At 31.4% G+C, this 18,720-nt stretch overlaps 6 protein-coding genes across 10 annotated transcripts; 3 read left to right on the top strand and 3 right to left on the bottom strand.

The window, feature by feature from the left end:
• Positions 1-75: 75 nt before the first annotated feature.
• LOC131664572 (UV excision repair protein RAD23 homolog B) lies at positions 76-3,187 on the top strand. Its single transcript, XM_058935778.1, has 6 exons — positions 76-500; positions 589-661; positions 978-1,164; positions 1,231-1,404; positions 1,470-1,801; positions 1,908-3,187. Exons 1-6 carry the CDS (start codon positions 435-437, stop codon positions 2,171-2,173), a joined length of 1,098 nt encoding a protein of 365 aa, XP_058791761.1. The 5' UTR covers positions 76-434; the 3' UTR covers positions 2,174-3,187.
• A 159-nt stretch (positions 3,188-3,346) lies between these two features.
• Positions 3,347-4,413, top strand: LOC131664573 (iron-sulfur cluster assembly 1 homolog, mitochondrial). The gene is made up of 3 exons (XM_058935779.1): positions 3,347-3,593; positions 3,834-3,887; positions 3,963-4,413. Exons 1-3 carry the CDS (start codon positions 3,510-3,512, stop codon positions 4,215-4,217), a joined length of 393 nt encoding a protein of 130 aa, XP_058791762.1. The 5' UTR covers positions 3,347-3,509; the 3' UTR covers positions 4,218-4,413.
• Positions 4,414-4,534: 121 nt separating this feature from the next.
• On the top strand, positions 4,535-9,396 carry LOC131664571 (mediator of RNA polymerase II transcription subunit 26). The gene is made up of 4 exons (XM_058935777.1): positions 4,535-5,230; positions 6,083-6,157; positions 6,234-6,503; positions 6,580-9,396. Exons 1-4 carry the CDS (start codon positions 5,168-5,170, stop codon positions 7,753-7,755), a joined length of 1,584 nt encoding a protein of 527 aa, XP_058791760.1. The 5' UTR covers positions 4,535-5,167; the 3' UTR covers positions 7,756-9,396.
• Positions 9,397-9,618: 222 nt separating this feature from the next.
• Positions 9,619-12,958, bottom strand: LOC131664469 (uncharacterized). The gene is made up of 5 exons (XM_058935593.1): positions 12,663-12,958; positions 12,439-12,545; positions 11,287-12,361; positions 10,488-11,213; positions 9,619-10,425 (listed from the first exon to the last, which is right to left on the bottom strand). The coding sequence occupies exons 2-5, from the start codon at positions 12,506-12,508 to the stop codon at positions 10,149-10,151; spliced, it is 2,148 nt and encodes a 715-aa protein (XP_058791576.1). The 5' UTR covers positions 12,509-12,545; positions 12,663-12,958; the 3' UTR covers positions 9,619-10,148.
• A 293-nt stretch (positions 12,959-13,251) lies between these two features.
• LOC131664430 (U3 small nucleolar ribonucleoprotein protein IMP3) lies at positions 13,252-14,573 on the bottom strand. The gene is made up of 4 exons (XM_058935501.1): positions 13,998-14,573; positions 13,625-13,939; positions 13,480-13,552; positions 13,252-13,397 (listed from the first exon to the last, which is right to left on the bottom strand). The coding sequence occupies exons 1-4, from the start codon at positions 14,132-14,134 to the stop codon at positions 13,377-13,379; spliced, it is 546 nt and encodes a 181-aa protein (XP_058791484.1). The 5' UTR covers positions 14,135-14,573; the 3' UTR covers positions 13,252-13,376.
• Positions 13,995-18,618, bottom strand: LOC131664429 (polyadenylate-binding protein 2). 5 transcript variants are annotated; one of them, XM_058935497.1, is made up of 9 exons: positions 18,473-18,618; positions 18,288-18,410; positions 17,829-17,965; positions 17,613-17,727; positions 17,472-17,539; positions 17,159-17,400; positions 16,990-17,082; positions 16,835-16,905; positions 15,979-16,463 (listed from the first exon to the last, which is right to left on the bottom strand). In XM_058935497.1, the coding sequence occupies exons 3-8, from the start codon at positions 17,961-17,963 to the stop codon at positions 16,872-16,874; spliced, it is 687 nt and encodes a 228-aa protein (XP_058791480.1). In that variant the 5' UTR covers positions 17,964-17,965; positions 18,288-18,410; positions 18,473-18,618; the 3' UTR covers positions 15,979-16,463; positions 16,835-16,871. The 5 variants fall into 5 exon arrangements, with proteins under 5 accessions (XP_058791479.1, XP_058791483.1, XP_058791482.1 ...); XM_058935496.1 differs by lacking the exon at positions 15,979-16,463 and adding an exon at positions 13,995-14,151 and having other exon boundaries at positions 18,288-18,618; XM_058935500.1 differs by lacking the exon at positions 15,979-16,463 and adding an exon at positions 13,995-14,151 and having other exon boundaries at positions 16,835-16,896; positions 18,288-18,618.
• Positions 18,619-18,720: the final 102 nt, after the last annotated feature.

Genomic DNA, 18,720 nt, shown 5'->3' with positions numbered 1-18,720 from the left:
TGTTCGAACGAGTGATGGCGTTAGGAGCATCGTATACATCGCAGATCAGAATATCAGATGAATCCTGGACAAATCGCGATCAGCAGCAGTGACGTGACGAGAAGAAAAGAAGAGAGGGTAGAAAACAAACTCGTGTCTCGTAGTGCCGACTCATCGAGCGCGTGTTGTGTGCTGGGCTGCTTAGTTGCCTGGGAACTTAAGTTACGTCCAGCCCAGCCTTGATAAAACCAGCCTCCAAGCAAAGTACATGAGCGCTGGCCGCTTAGTTTCGACCGACACACGCTAAATCCGATCACTGCAAAAGGACGACGAAAGCGAGGCAAGCGTCGTTACAACTCCAAATCCGCCCGGGGCTTTCAGCTGCGTTATACGCTCAATTTATATTTCACTTTCGATACTCTTATTATACCAAGTTATCTTAATCTTTGTTCAAGATGATTATTACATTAAAAAATCTTCAACAACAAACTTTTACCATTGAAATCGATCCTTCGAAAACAGTAAGTTTGCTTTTGATTGCCGGTCAAACTCATCTCACATTTTCTCTTTTATATTGGCATTTCATTTTATTTTTCCCATATTATGTAGGTTAAGGACCTTAAGGATAAAATTGAAGCACAAAAAGGATTTCCTGCATTGCATCAAAAATTAATTTACGCAGGTTCGTAAATTTTCCATTATCACATAACCTTACATTTTTTTTCTTTCTTTGGCGTTCATTGTTATTCATTTTATGCCTGCCTAAAATTAGAAAATTTTTTTCCTCTCTTTATTTTTCCATTTTATTCTTCATTTCTACTCGTTCTTTTATGAAGCGGGAATTTGCAATATTATTAATTTTACTAATTTAATTTATTGTGAGGTTAAGTATTTGGCATATTGCAAATGAGTTAATTGCAATTACATAGTAGCACATATCGTGTATTCGCAGAATAGCTATATAAACAGGTTTTTACATAACAATTTTTGAATTTCAGGAAAAATATTAAATGATGAACACCCTTTAACCGAATACAATATCGATGAGAAAAAATTTATTGTCGTTATGGTCTCCAAGCCAAAGTTTTTTGCAGCTCCAAGTACAAGTAGTGAAAAAAAAATTGACAAGGAAACTACCAAGAGTACAGAGCCAGCTCCTAAAGCTACCCCAGTAACTACAACAAGGTAAAACATAAATACTGTTCTTTTGTAACAATGTTGACCCAAATTGTGAATATCTCTGTATTTCAGTACTTCACAATCTACCAGTTCAACTCCATTGGTGCAAACTACTGCACCCAGTAAACCAGCTGAACAAGCTCAAGAAATACCAGCAGAAACTGGTGCTGCTAGCACCCAACCAGAAAGTGCTTTATTAATGGGTGAAGAATATAATAAGATGGTTAATAATATTGTAGATATGGGGTATGTTGATTGTAAAGTTTATACATAGGGAAAACAAGGATTGATTATTTTGTGTTTTTATGTAGGTATGAAAGAGAGCAAGTTGAACAAGCACTAAGGGCTAGCTTTAACAACCCTGATAGAGCTGTAGAATATTTATTAACGGGTATACCTGCTCAACTTTTTGAAGATCCTCCAGAAGAAGCTGCTGAACCACAAGAATCACTTTCAGAATCTAACCAAGATCCTTTAGCTTTTTTGCGTTCTCAGCCTCAGTTTCAACAAATGAGACAAGTTATTCAGCAAAATCCACAATTATTAAATCCTGTTCTTCAACAAATCGGACAGACTAATCCTGCACTTTTACAGCTTATATCACAGAATCAAGAAGCTTTTGTGCGAATGCTTAATGAACCTGGTAAATATATTTTGCAAATATCAATATTTAAGTAACAACAGATATTGTGAAATGCAACTTATTCTTTCTACATAATATATTATAAAATAATTCTCATAAACTTTAGTTGGAGCCAGTGGGGGTGGTGGTAATATTCCTGCTTCTGCTGCATCAACTCCAGCAATAAATTCAGGTTCACTAGGAGGAAACGCAGGTGCAGGCGTAGGTACGGGTCCTGGTATAATACAAATTACGCCACAAGATAAAGAAGCTATTGAAAGACTGAAATCGCTTGGGTTTCCAGAAGACCTTGTTGTGCAAGCATATTTTGCGTGCGAAAAGAATGAAAATCTTGCCGCCAATTTCCTGCTGTCACAAAATCTTGATGATTGAGTAGCGCAAATTGATAAATTAACAAACGGTACCTTCAAAGGTGAAGCGATTTCATTGTTATTGCTGGCCCGAGTTCACTCCCTATTTGTCATACTAATTGACAAATAACAATTTATCACCAAAAAAATTATACCTTTTATTTTTAATGCAGATTGTCAGTAGTGGGAGATATCGATTTATCAGTGTTATCCAAACCAATTTTTACATTAGCTTCATTGAACATTCGCTTTGTTTTATGTCAGAAATAATAATTGTTATATGAACAGGCAATATTAATTCAAAAGCCTAGTTATTAAAATCTGAAAATGGTAAGCAATGAGAATGCAAGAACATAAAGATTTTATATGCATGTCATCTTTAAATACATTAAATTTGTTTTATATTTGAAACTACGGATGGACATACAATATTTGTACATATGTGCATGTGTATTCATCTTGCATTCTCATAAGCTATCACTACTGATGTTTAAATAAAAATACATTAAATTTGCAGTATGAATTGTGCATCGACGTACTTATGTAAGGCTATGCAATTGTTTATATGAAATACTGCAAAAATATTTTCTATGCCATTTAATATTTACTCAATAAGACATTATATGGATTTTTCATTTGATTCAAAATTGATTGATAAATTAAGTGCTATTATTTTTATAAAATTTTCATGAAAACAAATTTAATAGCAGTTGCTGATTAGCTTCATGTACATTAGATACTTGATATTACAACGGCTGAAACACTGAAGATTTCCATGCAAAGACTGACCTGACATCAAACAATTGAAGTTTGGAGTATGGATAACAGGACCTTAAGTCAATTCTTATTTAATTACCTCTACATACTGACTATTGGTTTTAATATTTTGCTTTATCTTAATGGTCAACAAGGTATAACTCACTTTTGTATCATATTTTTGAAATGGTTGAATATTTGATCATAAATTGAACATGTTTGGAAATTGAATTGTGTAAAATTTGTTTAATACATCATATTGAATCAGAAAATATAATATGCATTTGTTTTATACAATTAATAATGTTGATAACATAAATAAATATTTAATTTACAATTAACTTAAATAAACAAGTTAAATACTATCAAAAGATTTTATATGATTAAAACTGTCATGAAACAATATTTTTAGTTCAAGTTTTTTTCTTTGTTTCTATAGATTTAATTAAAAATCGCTTGAGAAAATCTACGTTTTATTAAAGATTTTACTTAAAATTATGAGTCATGAACAAATAAATTTATTTATAAATTTTGTTTGGTTAGTGAAATATATAAATATGAAACATTTTCCGAATATATATAAAATTTGACTACTCTAAAAAATGGCGTCACGGATTGTAGCTAGTGCAACAGTTCGTGCAGTAAAAGGAAGAAAAATTATTCCATCTCGAGCTGCTTTAACTTTGGTAAGTACTTTATTTTCAACAGTCATAAAGAATTTAATGTCAAAACAATGCTTGACGTAAACCTTATTCAAATCACCAAATTTATCATAAATTTGAAATCTAACCTCTTTTATAATAATGTGGGATGACGATTCGCCATTTAAATTGCAAAAACTTGAAAGGCTCTTAATTCTATAGACTTGTAGAAACATATTGTTAAATAATTTAATGACATATATCATATTTTTTACTTTTCCGTAGACAGAAAATGCGGTAAAAAAGATTAAGGAGATTTTACAAAACAAACCAGAATATGTAAGTATATTGATTACTTATTTGCATCAAACATATGATTAAAGTATCTTTTATTTTCAATCTACCTTAATACAGATTGGTCTTAAAGTTGGCGTTAGACAAAGGGGCTGTAATGGTTTAAGTTATACGTTAGATTATGCAAAAGAAAAAACTAAGCTTGATGAAGAAGTTGTTCAAGATGGTGTTCGTGTTATAATAGATAAAAAAGCTCAATTGTCATTATTAGGAACTGAAATGGATTACATTGAAAGTAAACTAAGCTCTGAATTTGTATTTAACAATCCAAATATCAAAGGAACATGTGGATGTGGAGAAAGCTTCAGTGTATGAATAGAAATTTATTACTTATCAATATCATGTTTAAATAATGATGAAATAATGATATTTGACAATTTGTTACCAAAGATGTTTATTTGTGTTGAAACAAATTAGAAAAAATCTGTATATAGTTATAAAATGATTCTTAATAGTAGTTAATTGTTCATGTGATAGTGAATTATGACACAAGCATATAACTTGTATAAAATGTAAATAATTGTAAAAATCTTATAAATATTATTAAAATATGTTAAATAAAAAATATATAAATAAGTTTGTGTATATATCAATAATTATTTCATCAGCTTATATATTTAACATTGTTTTGATGTTGTGCAAAAGATATAAGCAAAAAATATTTGTAATCCATTGGAAAACAAGTCTTATACATTGTAGAACAAACAAGGTAATGTATAGATCAAGGCTGATTTTCAAATAATCGCGCACTCATAGGTGCAAGCCTGAACGGTAGAAGACGGAAACATTATGCAACTATAGGAACGGGAAATTTAAAAATAGAAAAAAAAATTGATCTTAATAATTATTTTCACGTACGTAGAACATAATATCAAAATATTTTTTGTTGTTTAAAATAGTTCATTAATTCTAAAAACTTCATTATGGGGTAAAACATTTGTTGAAAGAGTGGCGAAACAATTCAGTGCATATATAAAACACAGAAATGGCGCCGACGGGGAAGGGAGAGTCGAGCATGCGCATTAGAGTGTATCGGGCAAAGAGGGCGCTGGTAGCGGTGGAGTGGTGGCGTGTGGGGCTAGCTCGGGTGCTCGGGTCGCTGCTAGGAGGCACTCGGGAGGCAGGGAGGGCATGCGAACGGAGGCAGCCGTTCAGTGTCGCCATTGCAGCTCTCCCGTGCGGTTGTTCGCTCCGCGAGCTCTGTGGCGAGTGGAGCTTGATCACCTTGAGCCAAGCCTCCGCGAGGGCTGAGCGCGCTACCCCCGATGCAGAGACACTGCTGCGAGCTCACCGATAGATTATTGCAATCCGTTGACCAGGAATACAATGTAAGTAGCGGGTCCCCCAGCCAGCTCGCGCACTGCCTGAGCGCCAGAGCTCCGCTCGCGTAAACGGCTATCGTGCCACTCTCGTGCGCGCGCGCACGCCACCGTCTCCGCCGCCGCCGCCACCGCTGTAACCGATCAGCGAGCCGCAGGTACCCCCTCCCTCCCTCGTTGGCTCGTGCGCTCTCTCTGCTCGAGTATGCCATCTCTCTTCCACCAAAGCAGCAGCAACAGCTCGCCTTCGTTTCTGTGTGCGTGGCGAGCGCGCTCGCGCACTCAACTGCCCGACGAACTGCCATCCCGAGGCCGCCTTGTCTTGGCTTGCATCCTCCTCGAGCTGCTGCTGTTGCTATTGCTTTAACGTAGCCACAGCGGACGCTTGCGCGCAACCATACTCCTATATGGATGTTGCATTCGACTTCATTTACAGTCGCGTATCAAGCCGCGGACCAATTATAATTAACCGAGATATGTTTCTTTTCCTTCCCTGACAATCATTGGCTTCTTTCGATGCAATTTCTTTTCGCAAAATCTCCGTATCTTTGAGGGTTGCTTTCAGAACCGACAATGACCGCATCATTTGCCATTCACCCGTCTACTTAATTTCGAGATTTTTAAATGACACGACGACTGCCTTGCCATGCTCTTCGTTCATCACTGTTAAATCAAGCAGACTTTTCAATAAAGATAACTTGTAAATCCTGATACCCGCCATACTCTCGTTCCATTTTTATTTCAATTGGCTTTCGAAATTCTGTTCCGCCTTACATAATAATCAAATTATAGCTTCTTTTGCCAACAATGACTCGCGTAATTTCATGATTTCGTCAATTGAATTATTTCTTCATTTGATAGGTTGTTAATATGCAAGTCGTTTTGGAAGTCATCCAAGCACTGGAGAGAGTCGCTATTACCAAAGAGGTGCTTGAAGTAAGTAGCAATCTTAATATTATCAAGTCCATCAATTTATAATGATCTTTAAATTATATATATTTCACTTTTGCAGGCTACTAGACTCGGAAAACACATCAATGATTTGCGTAGGAAAACCAACGATGAAAGATTAGCCAAGAGAGCGAAAGACTTAGTCCGAAAATGGAGGAATATGGTTATACCATCAGCACAACCGCAGCCTACAGTTGCTGATACAGCACCACCAGCCCTTAATGGGACTAACGCTCAATGTCCTGCTTTAAGGGGTCTCAAACCACAAAGTCCAGCTCTAAAAGGTCTTAAGCCACAAAGTCCATTATTAAAAACTACATCACTGAGTAGAGTACGTTACAATTTATCATTTTCTCTGATCATTATCCATCAAATACTTCATTGATAAATTAACTATTTACTTTTAGGTGTCAAGTCCTTCCTTATCATTGCATAGTGATCAATCCCATTCACCAATCGTTTCTCCATGTAAGCCACCACAGGTTACAGCATCAAATAATTGTAAGGCAAATTTAAATACTCCTCATGTGGAGGGTCAACTTTATAGTCAAAATCATCTGCAAGAAGCTGTACCGCGAACTCACAGTTCCAACAAGCGATTACGAAAAGACAATCTAAGTAGTCCTGAAGTTGAATCTGTAAACAAGAAACAGCGCCTTAATGGTGAAAATGTGAGTAGTAGCAATACAAACTCGCAAGTGCCTAGCCTCACCCTCAAAGAAAGAAATCCAGAACTTATTGAGCCTTCTTTGAATACTGAAAGCAATGTTGTTAAGAAGCGTGGTAGAAAAAAAGGCAGTAAATCAATTAAAAAAACATTGTCTAATGAAGACATTGTCAAAGAGAAGCTAGCTAGTATATCAGGAAATTCAAAATTAAAAACAACTCAAGAGTTGTTAGCTGATTTACAAGCTCGAGGTTCCAGTTTAAATGCCAATTCTGTACCTAGTCACAGTGTAAATGCACCTAATATTGATGATGTTTTAAGGACTAAAAATGATGTGGAAGTTAGGAAATATCTTTCTGGTAATCAAAGTTACTTGTCACAAAAAGGGGATATAGAGAGTAATGTGAAACAAAAGCACATAAAAATAGAAGAAAGTTTTTCTAATATCTCTCAAAAGTATCATGAATCAGACAGTTATGATGAAGATACAAGGGATTCAATCATTACTCCAGAGAACAATGTGAGATTATCACAGGATCTAACAGTAGAGGAAATACTTGCCAAGTTACCGCCAATAGATCCTAAATCAATAGACTGGAATGACGATTACTATGATAAAGAGATTGTAGTTAGCGATAAGCTAAAAGAGGTTACTGAGGAAGATCTTATAAGGTTACATACAGAATGTGTTGAGAGTTTAAATGGAAACTTTCAACCAAAATTTAATTCTTTCTCCGAAAAAAGTGACAGTGCAGAAACGTGTGAAGAAAAAGTAAAGTTTGATGGTGTTATTGGTTTGCATAGGCCTTCAGATAGCCATAAGGACGAAATTTTTCGAGAATGGCATGAAATGCTTGCTAGGCCAAGTTCTGATGGTCAAATCCTCCACATATTGCCTTATGTTATTATTGATTAAAGTCATTGACATTGTTTAACTATAATCATTAAAGTTCTATCTTTTTGTAGATAAAGTAACTTTGATGCGTTGTATGCGTTTATCATTAAATTCATTTGTTATTTTGTATTTGTCATATGATACAAATGTCTTGATGGCATTTTGTATATCAAAAGTGAATATTGCGTTGAGGAACGAACGTTTTACCTATTGTAGTAGCTATAAACGAGAAGGTTGGCGTTCTCCTAATAATTATTGTGATCAATAATCATTAAAGATATGTATTATTTTTGTTGCCTTAATGATTATATTTACTTTTTCTATCGGGCGCCAATCAAAATGAAGTTTGTTTTCTTTTTTTTTTCCAATTTCAATATCGAAATCACAGGATTTTAGCGAGCAAATTTGAGCCAAAAATGTATCTTTAAGTCAATATAATGTTACAAACAGTTTATACAGTCGTGCGCCCGAATAAGAGGAAGTATCATGTATCTATATTGTTAAGTCTATTAAGTTATTTTTAACACATGTAAAGAGTATTTAGAGATCTGAATATCCTACGGATGGATAGAAAACTCTAAACGAAATAAATAATTGCATTCATTACAAGTGTTCTTTGGAGATTCACGTGAAGACTCAAGTTTCTTAACATTGTGAAATTCTAGCCACGACCATATTTGATACACTGATGAATAAGTAATTATACAGCTTGTACACATAATTGCGCAGTGTAGTCTACATCTGAAAAAACATAACTTATCAAACATTGATCTTTGTACAAAATAAAATACTTTTTTACGTTAATAGAAAAACTTTTAAAGATCAAGGAAAATTGTTTAATTTAGATCGAGTCATCTACACCTGCAATGAATACCTAACTGATATAGATATTATCAATCAAAAATGAATTATTAATTTTTGTTTGTCGATTATTTATCTTTCAGAAGTGAATATATATGGATCAGCTCATAATTTAAGCACTGTATAAATTGCTCAATTAAAAAAAAGCAACAAAAGAAAAAACGAAATGCATTAGATAAAAAAGATGCAGTAGTATATTTTCTCTTTCCAAATATGGTGCCTTCTTACTTTGATAATTTTTATACTTTACAACTGCACTGTGCTGATGAACTCAACAACTAAGATCGTAGAAAATATCAACTGAATCTTTGCTCAGCTTCTGTACATTAACAGTACTAAAATTATGGTCTAGTATATTTTATCTTCTGAAAGATATTTTAATTTTCAATTCAGTTTACTAAAACAAAATTAATAATATTGAGGAATCATTTGCTACTTCGTAGTATATCGTATATTTACATTGTAAATAGCTTGAACGGTTTCCTGATGTATGATAATGAACTCAAATGTAAAATAATTGTTCTACATATATCTACCTTTGTTTCTTTAATTTTTAATTTGAATGAATAAATTCTGCTATGATTTCTTCTGCAAACAATTTTCAATTTAATGATTATTGAAATAATAAATAACTGCGGATTTTTCTTACATTTAAAATACTTATTCATTTACATATTTACCATGAATTATACTGTTTTTATAAAAGTCAACATCAACATAATATCTCAAATCCACTTTATATATGCCTTTTTTTAAATAAAAAATGTACTAAGAAATTATTTTATAAAATAAAGTGGTTGATTTAAGCCAATACAATTGTTTAAGTTATTGTAAAGTTATTGCATTTTTAATATTTTTACAGATAATTCTTCTTTATTGAAAATTTCATTATAAGTTTATTTCACTAGTTTTCATAAAGTAAATGTATGTAATGTATACTATTTTAATCCTTTGAAATACTATTTTTATTAAACATGTTTACCAATAAATCAAATTTACAGTATTTTTCTATTATATTTTATTTACACCAAAAAAAAAATACAAAGTCTAATACAAAAAATGTTGCACTTTGATTTATCTCACATGGATAAATATTGATCCTGCATGAAACGCATTGAAAATGGAACGTTAATGTTCCTTGATTGACTATACTTCTTTTTTTATAACACTTAAACGATTGGTAATATATACTTTGCACATTATAAGGTCACTCGTATAAAATCACATATAAAAATATTTTCTTGTAAGGCCTATAATATAGATATTATACAACAGAGAAAAAGTCCTTTTTTGTTGAAAGCAACCATAAGAGAAATCAAGTTTTCTTAAATGTAGGACGATTAGATTGACGATAAATTTAAATTCAACTTTGTACAGGCATAAAAATATTTTAATAAATAAAATAATCCTCTAATTTTTTTTTTGTTATTTTCAGTTCAATGAACTGCGTCATATAGACATAACTTATAACTGTAGTCGTTTTTCTATAATAGTGAAATTTTATGCACAAGAATTAAATAGCAAATGTAAAATCAATGTTATTATATTACACGTTAACAAACATTATTTTTTTCGATCTGCTCGTCAATTAAATCTATAGGTCGGTTTAGTTTAGTATCTTGAAAAAAAATTACATAAGCATTATTTTGAATGTTTTTGAAAACTTCATCTGCAGATAATATAGAGACATTCATATCATCGTAATAAAACCATTGCTCATGATGTTTAACAAAACTTATGTAATGTCCAGAATTAATACTGTCCCCAATATGTGAAATTATACCAACAGGCTCAAATTCTGGACTGTATTCAACATCTTGACAATTATTACTGAAAGAAAGAATATTGTTACAATAAATTGAGATAAATATGAAAAATTATTAAACACTTACATAACAAGAGAGTCCAATTTGAGAAGCCTTGGAATATGAACACAAGTAGATTTTTTCATCAATATTCCTTCACTTGTCATTTCATATCGTTTTACTTGTAGTATAAGAATTTTAGGAAGCTTCTTAAATTTGCTTTCCATAGTATGTGCGTCATGTCTACACGATTCGCACGTCATGCTCCTTTGCTCTTTGGCAAAAGTTTTATTTATCATATCTATCAAATTAACAGAATCGCTATAGTCTTCAGAAGGTAAATCAATGAACAACATTAAATTCTCAACTTTTTGCGATCGCTGTTTCAAGCAACAATCGCAAACGTATTTTTCCATCATGTATGATGAGAAATATTCATTGATAGGATTACGACATTTTTCTACTTCATTTTGGTTGATACTTTTTATTTCCACATTATGTTTCACTTCAAAGATATTTTCTTGGTTATTATTAGATACTGTAATACAATTGCTTTTGACTTGTCCTGCAACAGCAGAGATATCAGATAAAGGTAATCTCTTATTTATGTCATAAATACTTTGCAATTTTGATGTTGAATCTTGTTCATTATTGGGTATATTTTCAATTTCATTTTGGTGAGAATTCTTTTTAATTGCAGCTTCAAATTCACTTCCTATGAAATTCAATAAATTCATAACGAATTCAGAAACATCTTGCTGGGCTCTAGAGGAATATAGTTCATCCAATGATGACAATTCTTCCTTGAAAGTACTGAAAATAAAATTCTTTTGTTAAGTGATTCAATAAAATTGAATTATATGAAAAAGGTATTGAAAAAACATACTTAAAGACATTGTCAAAAGTACGATTCGTGATTCCTTTTCTCCATAATTTTTGTATATTTATAAGTGATGACATTAGTTTTGAACATTCAGAAAAATATAATGAATCTAATTTATCAAGTATAGGCAATGCAAATAATGCCTGTAATGTAGCATTAGTCCAACATCTATTTTCACCAGCTGGGTTTGGAAATCCTGTTGTATAATGAGGCCGTTCTTTAATATTTGGATAATATGTTTCACAAGGAATACCAATATTGAAAGGTTCATAATCTGTAAAATCTTGAGATGCTTCATCTAGTTCTTCAACAACAATTGGTGAATTGACTCTTTTGCATTTATTAACACTAAAATTATTATGAGATTTTATTTGATTGTATTTCACATCAGGATTGAAGGTATTACTAGTTGCATTTAAATTTGCTTCTGGCCTTTGATTTTGAAAGACTTCCTTTTTCTTCAAGAAATCTCTAGCCCGATCAAGTTTAGTTTGTGATCTAGTACTAATTTTTGGACTATTAGGCATTGAAGAACCATTATGTTCTGATTTATTAAAAGGATGTTTAATTGTTACTTCAGAAAAGTTAATATTAGTATTAAGCATGCTCCTTTCATCTTGCTCTACAATTTTATATTTATTAACTTTATCAGAGTCTAGCAGTTGATTGTTTTCAACGTGATAGCTGGTGGTTTTCTTTTGATTTTTAAATTGTACATGTTCATTAGAACCGAGAGTTGTTAATTGAATTTCTTCGTTATTTTCTAAAATGGATCGATACTGTGGTGGTACTTTTGATAATATTCTATTACTACTCTTTTCCTCCTGAACTTGATTGTCAATAACGCCTTGTTCCTTTTCAATCTCTGATCCTGTTTTTATTTTTCTGTGAAGAAGATCTTTAATGTTTGGACTATTTTTAGGAATAGGAGTCAATGTTATTTCAGCACTATTAAATATAAGATGTTGACTCAAAATATCTACAGAATTATCGTTCAGCTTTTTCTCATCAACATAACAATCTGAGTCTGTCTTCCTACGCTTGAGCAAATTGGATCTGTCCGAAGACCAAGATCGCCCTATAAAATACGAAAATGCAATTATTTGATTTATACATGTAAAAACAGTAAATTGTCAATGAAATATGAAGTTTTACCCAACATCGAATGTTGAGACGCTGATCCCGGTGTTTCTGAATGTCGTACTGCTTGGGCCACGCTCAACATATTGATAATTAAAAGAGTTTCCGAGTTCGCAACAATCCTTAATAGTAAGTACTTAATCAATCGAGTATTCTTCGCAATTGAGTAACTTTTGACTAATGAAAAACTTGCAATCGATAAATTCACAGCATTTAGCCGCACAATTTTCGTAACTTACGTGGTTCACTTTGAAAAGAAGTTATTACTACGTTGTACCTAAAGCTGAGAAGCTACAATAAAGTTTAGCAGAACAAAACAATAGCCGGGCGAAATAAATGGCAATAAACAGCATAGACGATTGATTAATTCTACTGATCTATTACTACTACTCTTTTTTTTGACGTTTCTTATATGTTCCGGGATAACTTGGCGCCCAAAAACGTGCACGTCTCCATCGTTAATTTACTGACACTGTACTTGAGAAGTCTCCCTTACAATTATTGGCGGGAAAGTGTCGGCTTGGCAATCTTGGCATATCCTCGGCAAGCATGCATACATTCCCTATACAGGCTCACGTTACAATTCCCATATCTACATCCTGTTCTTTTGTTTAGCTTTTTTTCCTAGTCCGTTGTTTCAGTTCTACAAGTAAAGACAATTTTCACAAGAGCAATCAAGCAGATCAACAAATCTTTTCATCACTTTTGAAATAAGGACTGTAAAATTTTACTTGGTCCTTTTAAAAAATTTATTTATTATTATTATTATTATTATTATTATGTGATCAAAATCATACAAGCAATTTTAATTTTGTAATAAAATACAAATTTTTTTAAAAATTTCTTTGTTTTTTTATTATTGAAGAAAATTATTTTATTATTTACATATTTTTTATTTATAAAATATTCTTATTCAGTATATTTATTTACAAGGTTTTCTTAAGTATGAAGTTTCACATTTCAAAATCATCTCGCTGAAATAAATTACATTTGTCATTATAATTATTCTATAACTTGATGATACAGTAAATAAAATAAAATATTGCTGCTACTTACACAATTGGCATAGTCCAATATATGCTTTTTTATAGCTGAAGTATCTGTCCATGTTATAAAATCCTCCAAATTTCTGTAACATTACGTTGCTTTTTTTATATAATTGTTGAAAAAAATTTTAAAACAAAAATAAAAATTTGTTTACCTTGTTACTAAGAATGCTGGATCTTTGATTACTTCTGGTCCAACACGAATATGCCCTTGTTCAATTAACTGAGTAGCCATTTTTATAGTTTCACTCATTTTGCTCCTGACCATAATAACAGGTAATCTACGTCTACAGAATGAACTGGCTGTAATTTTTTGACATAGAGAAAGATCCCACTTGGTAGGAATAAGACCAAGCATGTATAATTTTTCAAGTAAAGCAGCGCTTTGTTCTGCTCTGAATGGACTATCTGCATCCAACTCTTTAATTTTTTTCCCAAGTTCTCGAATTTCTCTGGCTAGTTTATTATACCTACAAAAATTTATTCATTAAAAACCACTATACTTATTATTGAAAATCGCTTACTTACTTTGTATAATCTTCTCTCTTTTGTATTTGATAGCGTTTTAGAACTTTAACTTCGTGTAAATTATTGTCAGCTTCCCAAGATATAAAATCGACTTTCTTCAATAGTTTTTGTTCGTGATATTTCAATTTTCTGACCATTTTAAGTTATTTGTAATCTGCAAGAATAATTTAATCGTTACAACTTTCAATTATCAAAGATCGTTAGTAAGAACTGATCAAAAACACGCTTTTTTATTTGGTTAATAATTTGAGGTTATGTTTGAGTTGCATATAGCCACGCTCATGCGGACAGGGGGACTGCGAAGATTGCTTATGACATGCTATGAAAAAGTTGGCAGTTGGCAACGACAGCAACGATAGCTAGAATAATATGTGATATAAAAGTTTTTTTTATTGTAGAACCGCGTACTCCAAAGTATTTACATTCCAACAAAATCTCAATAAACATTAATGTAACGAGCTACATAAATATTTAACGTCCCTAAATCACACCGTATTACTAAACAAATCTTCAATTTTCTATAAAACGTAATAGATAGATAAACTTAATTCCTCAAGTTAGTTTATTTACTAATACAGCCAAGTAAGTTTAATATTTCGAAAGAAATGTGGTAAAAATCTACATAATTTTAATTAGATAAACACTAAAAACATGGTTTTGCTAATATTTTGTTTACTCAATTTCAGTTTACAGTTATGACAAAGTTAATGGAATGGTTGTTTGGTGCATTTTTAATGTTTGGAGTGTGGTTATCAATTATAGTGACTGAAGCTAATTCATCAACAAGTTTCGAATGGTACTACAGATGGTTTCCAGTGATATTTTTAATACTTTTTGGAATTTACTCTATAGTGACAGTTTTGTATGGAGTATTTACATTTAACAATTGTGAATCTGCAGCAATGGAACTTCAAAAAGTCAATAACACTAATATCTATCTAGAAGCTATACACAATATAATAAACATTAATTTAAATATTGTTTATAAATTTGCAGCAAATTAAAGAGGCAACAGCTGATTTAGAGTCTAAAGGCATCAAACTCTCAAGAAAAGCCAAATTATAAAAAAATACACTTCTTGACATTAAATTGTCAAAATAAAATGAAATAAATTAATCGAACTTTTTATTTTTTTTATCAAATACACTGGCGCTATACAAATCCACAAATCGTTTCCTTTTCCTATTCATGTATCATATATTTAATAAATTATTTAAATATAAAGATGATGATGCCAAGCTGCTTCTGTAAAGTACTTGATTAATATAAAATCAAAATTAAAAGTTTTGATATTTTGTATTTGAAATTAAAACTAAAGTATTTGTAAAATGACATCAAACTGGTTAATAATTCACAAAGAATTAAATAATTATAATAATAATAATTTTTGCAACAATTTTTTTAATGAGGGTATTTTATAAATGAAAGTAGCAAAAGTAGCAATTTCAATGTACGATACATACAGCCATTATATATATATACACATATATATACCTATATGTACCTATATATATATGTATACATATATATAATGGTAAAGCAAATATATTGCAACTTTCATTTATTGAGCAAGTAGATGTTTATTCAATCATAATTGCTAGATAGATAAATAGCTATGTATATTTTCTTTAATTTCACATTGCAGTTCAATCAATTTTTAATTCTATTTTTACAAAAGTCCAATTTGAACAAATAGATTTTAGCATTAGATATTCAAGTTATCAACTTTTTATGGACATTTTATCTTTACAAGTACCAAATATTTTACTTATAACATAAAAATATATTGATTCTTATTCTCAAGATAAATCCTATCTTAATAATAAATTTTATTTAACAAATAGTAAAATATTAATTATTTTTTTATTTTTTTAAACAAATGAAAATATTCTATAGGTATAAATTTTAATAGAATAATAATAATAATATTGCTACTGAAAAATTCATATAGAAGATATTTTTTTTTATCTCGAGTTTCAAATAACTTATTAAAATAGCACTTTTATTCAACTGAAAATTAGAAGGTGTAATATAGACCAATACTTTGTTTTACTTAAGTGTAAACAACTTTATAGTATTTTAGAAATGGCGGAATAACTGTAATCAAAATAAGAAAGTAGAATCAATATTATTCAAAGCATTTATTAATTTTATAAAACTTTCATTTATTTATTTTTGTTTGTCTTATAGTAAAGATAAAATGTCATTAAAATGTTGAAAATAAAGATTGTGAATAATTTTATATTGGTGTTAGAAAAACTTGGAACTACAATGCTTATTGTTCGTAGGTAAATCTACAGTATTTTTATCTTTCTTTTTTTTTTGTGTACTGCTTGTGGATCTTTTTTCATTCTTTCTCTTTCATTTTTAATCATCAAATATTGAATAATTGTGCCCATCATTGTCCATTTTTTTTTCTTTTCACATGAAGTTTTTTCTTTTTTTCCCCATCGTCATTTTTTTTTTCTGTGGACATACCATAAGAAGTAATATAAATTTTAGATCTCTCTATCTTAATTATTAAAAAATTAGAAGTACTGAAATGTAAATATTCTACTGCTATAGAAAAATATAGTTTTATTGAAACATGATTGCACTTTTATACATAATAATCACTGATGTAGTGATTCAATATATACATAATAATCTATCCACATGTTCTCAGAAAATCGTTATTAAAAATATATAAGTATGTTGAAAAAAAATTGAACAATAAAAATTATATGAAAATGATCAAAATAAAAATAATTATCGAAAATTAAAATGTAATACTATAAAATCACTAAATAAAGCATTAAAAATTGTATTGAAATGTAGAAAAGAATTACAAAATTTACCTTAACGTTTTCCAATGTGGAACAATGAATTGACTGGTCAATACGGCATATAATATCCTCGCCTGTAACTCCTAAAAAAGGAGTCAATATTTTACAAATATCTAAACATTTTTTTAATGCTTTAAATGGAAGTAATTTGAAAGAAAAACAAATACCTAGGACGTCTAGTAGGTCGATAGCCAAAGTATGCAGTTCCACGGCTAATACCACGCGTTGTACCTCTGAAACCACGTGCTCCCCTGGGTGCTCTGTAATTGTAGAATGTTTCGAGTTTATACATGTTTATTTGAAAATGATGATTATTATAAAAATAATTAATTTTACCTATTAGTCATAGACATTCCTGGTCTGTTGGTTCTTTTTGGCATAACTTTAATTTGACGCCCTCTAAACATTGAATCATCCATCGCCATTGCAGTTTGCACTGAATCACGTTCTGCGAATTCAATATATGCAAAGCCTTTTGGATGTCCATCGAATTTATTACACAAAATAGTAACTCTATTAATACTGCCGCATCCATGAAAATGCTGTTCCAGTTCTTCGGCAGTTGCCCCATAATCAACCTGTCATCAAAATAAATTTTACCATTGTATCACACTGCAATGTTAAAAATATAAAAAAATTCCTTCCTTACATTTCCTACATAAATAGACCTGTTATCTACTTCCATTTTATCCTCAATTGACATATTTAAAGGACTAGCTGTGAAAGTATAATTAATTAATAATATGCATGATATTGATAAAATAGATTATAATAAATTTCTGGTTTTTACCAATTCCTGGAGGACTGCCCATGTTCATCTGTTTATCAACTTCGGATTGAAGTTGCTTGAGTTTTTCAGCTTCTTCCTCCATTTCCCTAACTCGAGCTTTGATTGCCTCAAGTTCCTATTAATCATTTAATACATTTAATCATTAGTTATCCCATTAATCATTTAATATATAAATAAAATACTATCTCTTATTTTTTACTTATAAATTTAACTTACAGGATCATCTATGTTAGCTTCATTGAAATCACGTTTTATACCGTCACACTGCATGATTGAATCACTGTCTTGACCATTCTCTAAACCATCCAAACCATCAATTTGTTCGTTGCTCAGAAGATCTGATTCAGACATTTCTAAAAATGTTTTAAGATTATTAAAAAAATTCAACCCCCAACCAATAAATATTCCAATTAAGAATAGTTTTAATTGGAAAAAACCAAAGATAGATGTAGTCCATGCAAAAGCACTAAGCATCTATTGAAAATTACTACTATAACAGAGAGATACGAATTAAATTTTGTATTCCACGCGTCTTAAAACAGTAGATGTTTGAATAACATAGTGAAGAAGCACACAACGAAAACGAACACAGCCATACGCTGAAATGTACATACACTTCGACGTTTGGCAAAAAGGAAGTAGAGAAAACTGTGAGCATATATGAAAATTAATTACACGAGGTACAAGGAGCGCGCGCTCGCTTATATTCGATGCCGTGCTTGGAGTTTCTCTCTCGTAACTGTTCTTGTCTCGACGAAGGTCTGCGATGATAAGCTTTGAACGAACCTCTACAACAAGCTGCAGTCGCCGGATATTTTACGCAAAGTAAAAGTGAGCGCAGGACGGAAAAGCGAGCTTACGCTTTCGCGGACTGGAGTTTAGATGAAGAGTAGAGCCACGACGAGGCGACGACTTTGATGTGGCGGCCTAGCAGTCCTGATGACGCGTGCCGCTTAACACACGCTTGGCAGTTGTCGAACTGTCGCCATTCGCCGGTCTGTGCGTGCGCCGCTACCACCAAAGACTTTGAGTAGGCCATGCCAAGTATCATTAGCCCTGTTCCAAACTTACCGACGGCTATACTCAATTTTCATTGGTTTCCAACAGC

The sequence above is a fragment of the Phymastichus coffea genome, unplaced genomic scaffold, assembly GCF_024137745.1.
Source record: "Phymastichus coffea isolate CEN01 unplaced genomic scaffold, Cenicafe_Pcof_1.1 PCOF00044, whole genome shotgun sequence".
Lineage (NCBI taxonomy): Eukaryota > Metazoa > Arthropoda > Insecta > Hymenoptera > Eulophidae > Phymastichus > Phymastichus coffea.
This window is presented reverse-complemented; position numbering and strand designations above follow the sequence as displayed.

Bases quoted from the DNA above. Each gene is read 5' to 3' on its own strand.
- LOC131664572 (XM_058935778.1), top strand. From the start codon at position 435: ATGATTATTACATTAAAAAATCTTCAACAACAAACTTTTACCATTGAA. The intron at 662-977 runs GTTCGTAAATTT...TTTGAATTTCAG, and splicing joins TCAAAAATTAATTTACGCAG to GAAAAATATTAAATGATGAA. The intron at 1,405-1,469 runs GTATGTTGATTG...GTTTTTATGTAG, and splicing joins AATAATATTGTAGATATGGG to GTATGAAAGAGAGCAAGTTG.
- LOC131664573 (XM_058935779.1), top strand. From the start codon at position 3,510: ATGGCGTCACGGATTGTAGCTAGTGCAACAGTTCGTGCAGTAAAAGGA. The intron at 3,594-3,833 runs GTAAGTACTTTA...ACTTTTCCGTAG, and splicing joins CTCGAGCTGCTTTAACTTTG to ACAGAAAATGCGGTAAAAAA. The intron at 3,888-3,962 runs GTAAGTATATTG...ACCTTAATACAG, and splicing joins TACAAAACAAACCAGAATAT to ATTGGTCTTAAAGTTGGCGT.
- LOC131664571 (XM_058935777.1), top strand. From the start codon at position 5,168: ATGCAGAGACACTGCTGCGAGCTCACCGATAGATTATTGCAATCCGTT. The intron at 5,231-6,082 runs GTAAGTAGCGGG...TTCATTTGATAG, and splicing joins CCGTTGACCAGGAATACAAT to GTTGTTAATATGCAAGTCGT. The intron at 6,504-6,579 runs GTACGTTACAAT...ATTTACTTTTAG, and splicing joins AAACTACATCACTGAGTAGA to GTGTCAAGTCCTTCCTTATC.
- LOC131664469 (XM_058935593.1), bottom strand. From the start codon at position 12,508: ATGTTGAGCGTGGCCCAAGCAGTACGACATTCAGAAACACCGGGATCA. The intron at 12,362-12,438 runs GTAAAACTTCAT...CGTATTTTATAG, and splicing joins GTCTCAACATTCGATGTTGG to GGCGATCTTGGTCTTCGGAC. The intron at 11,214-11,286 runs GTATGTTTTTTC...TTTTATTTTCAG, and splicing joins ACTTTTGACAATGTCTTTAA to TACTTTCAAGGAAGAATTGT.
- LOC131664430 (XM_058935501.1), bottom strand. From the start codon at position 14,134: ATGGTCAGAAAATTGAAATATCACGAACAAAAACTATTGAAGAAAGTC. The intron at 13,940-13,997 runs GTAAGTAAGCGA...AAATTTTTGTAG, and splicing joins AAGAGAGAAGATTATACAAA to GTATAATAAACTAGCCAGAG. The intron at 13,553-13,624 runs GTAAACAAATTT...GTAATGTTACAG, and splicing joins CCAGCATTCTTAGTAACAAG to AAATTTGGAGGATTTTATAA.
- LOC131664429 (XM_058935496.1), bottom strand. From the start codon at position 17,963: ATGTCTGAATCAGATCTTCTGAGCAACGAACAAATTGATGGTTTGGAT. The intron at 17,083-17,158 runs GTAAAATTAATT...CTACAATTACAG, and splicing joins GGAATGTCTATGACTAATAG to AGCACCCAGGGGAGCACGTG. The intron at 16,906-16,989 runs GTATTTGTTTTT...CTCCTTTTTTAG, and splicing joins CGACCTACTAGACGTCCTAG to GAGTTACAGGCGAGGATATT.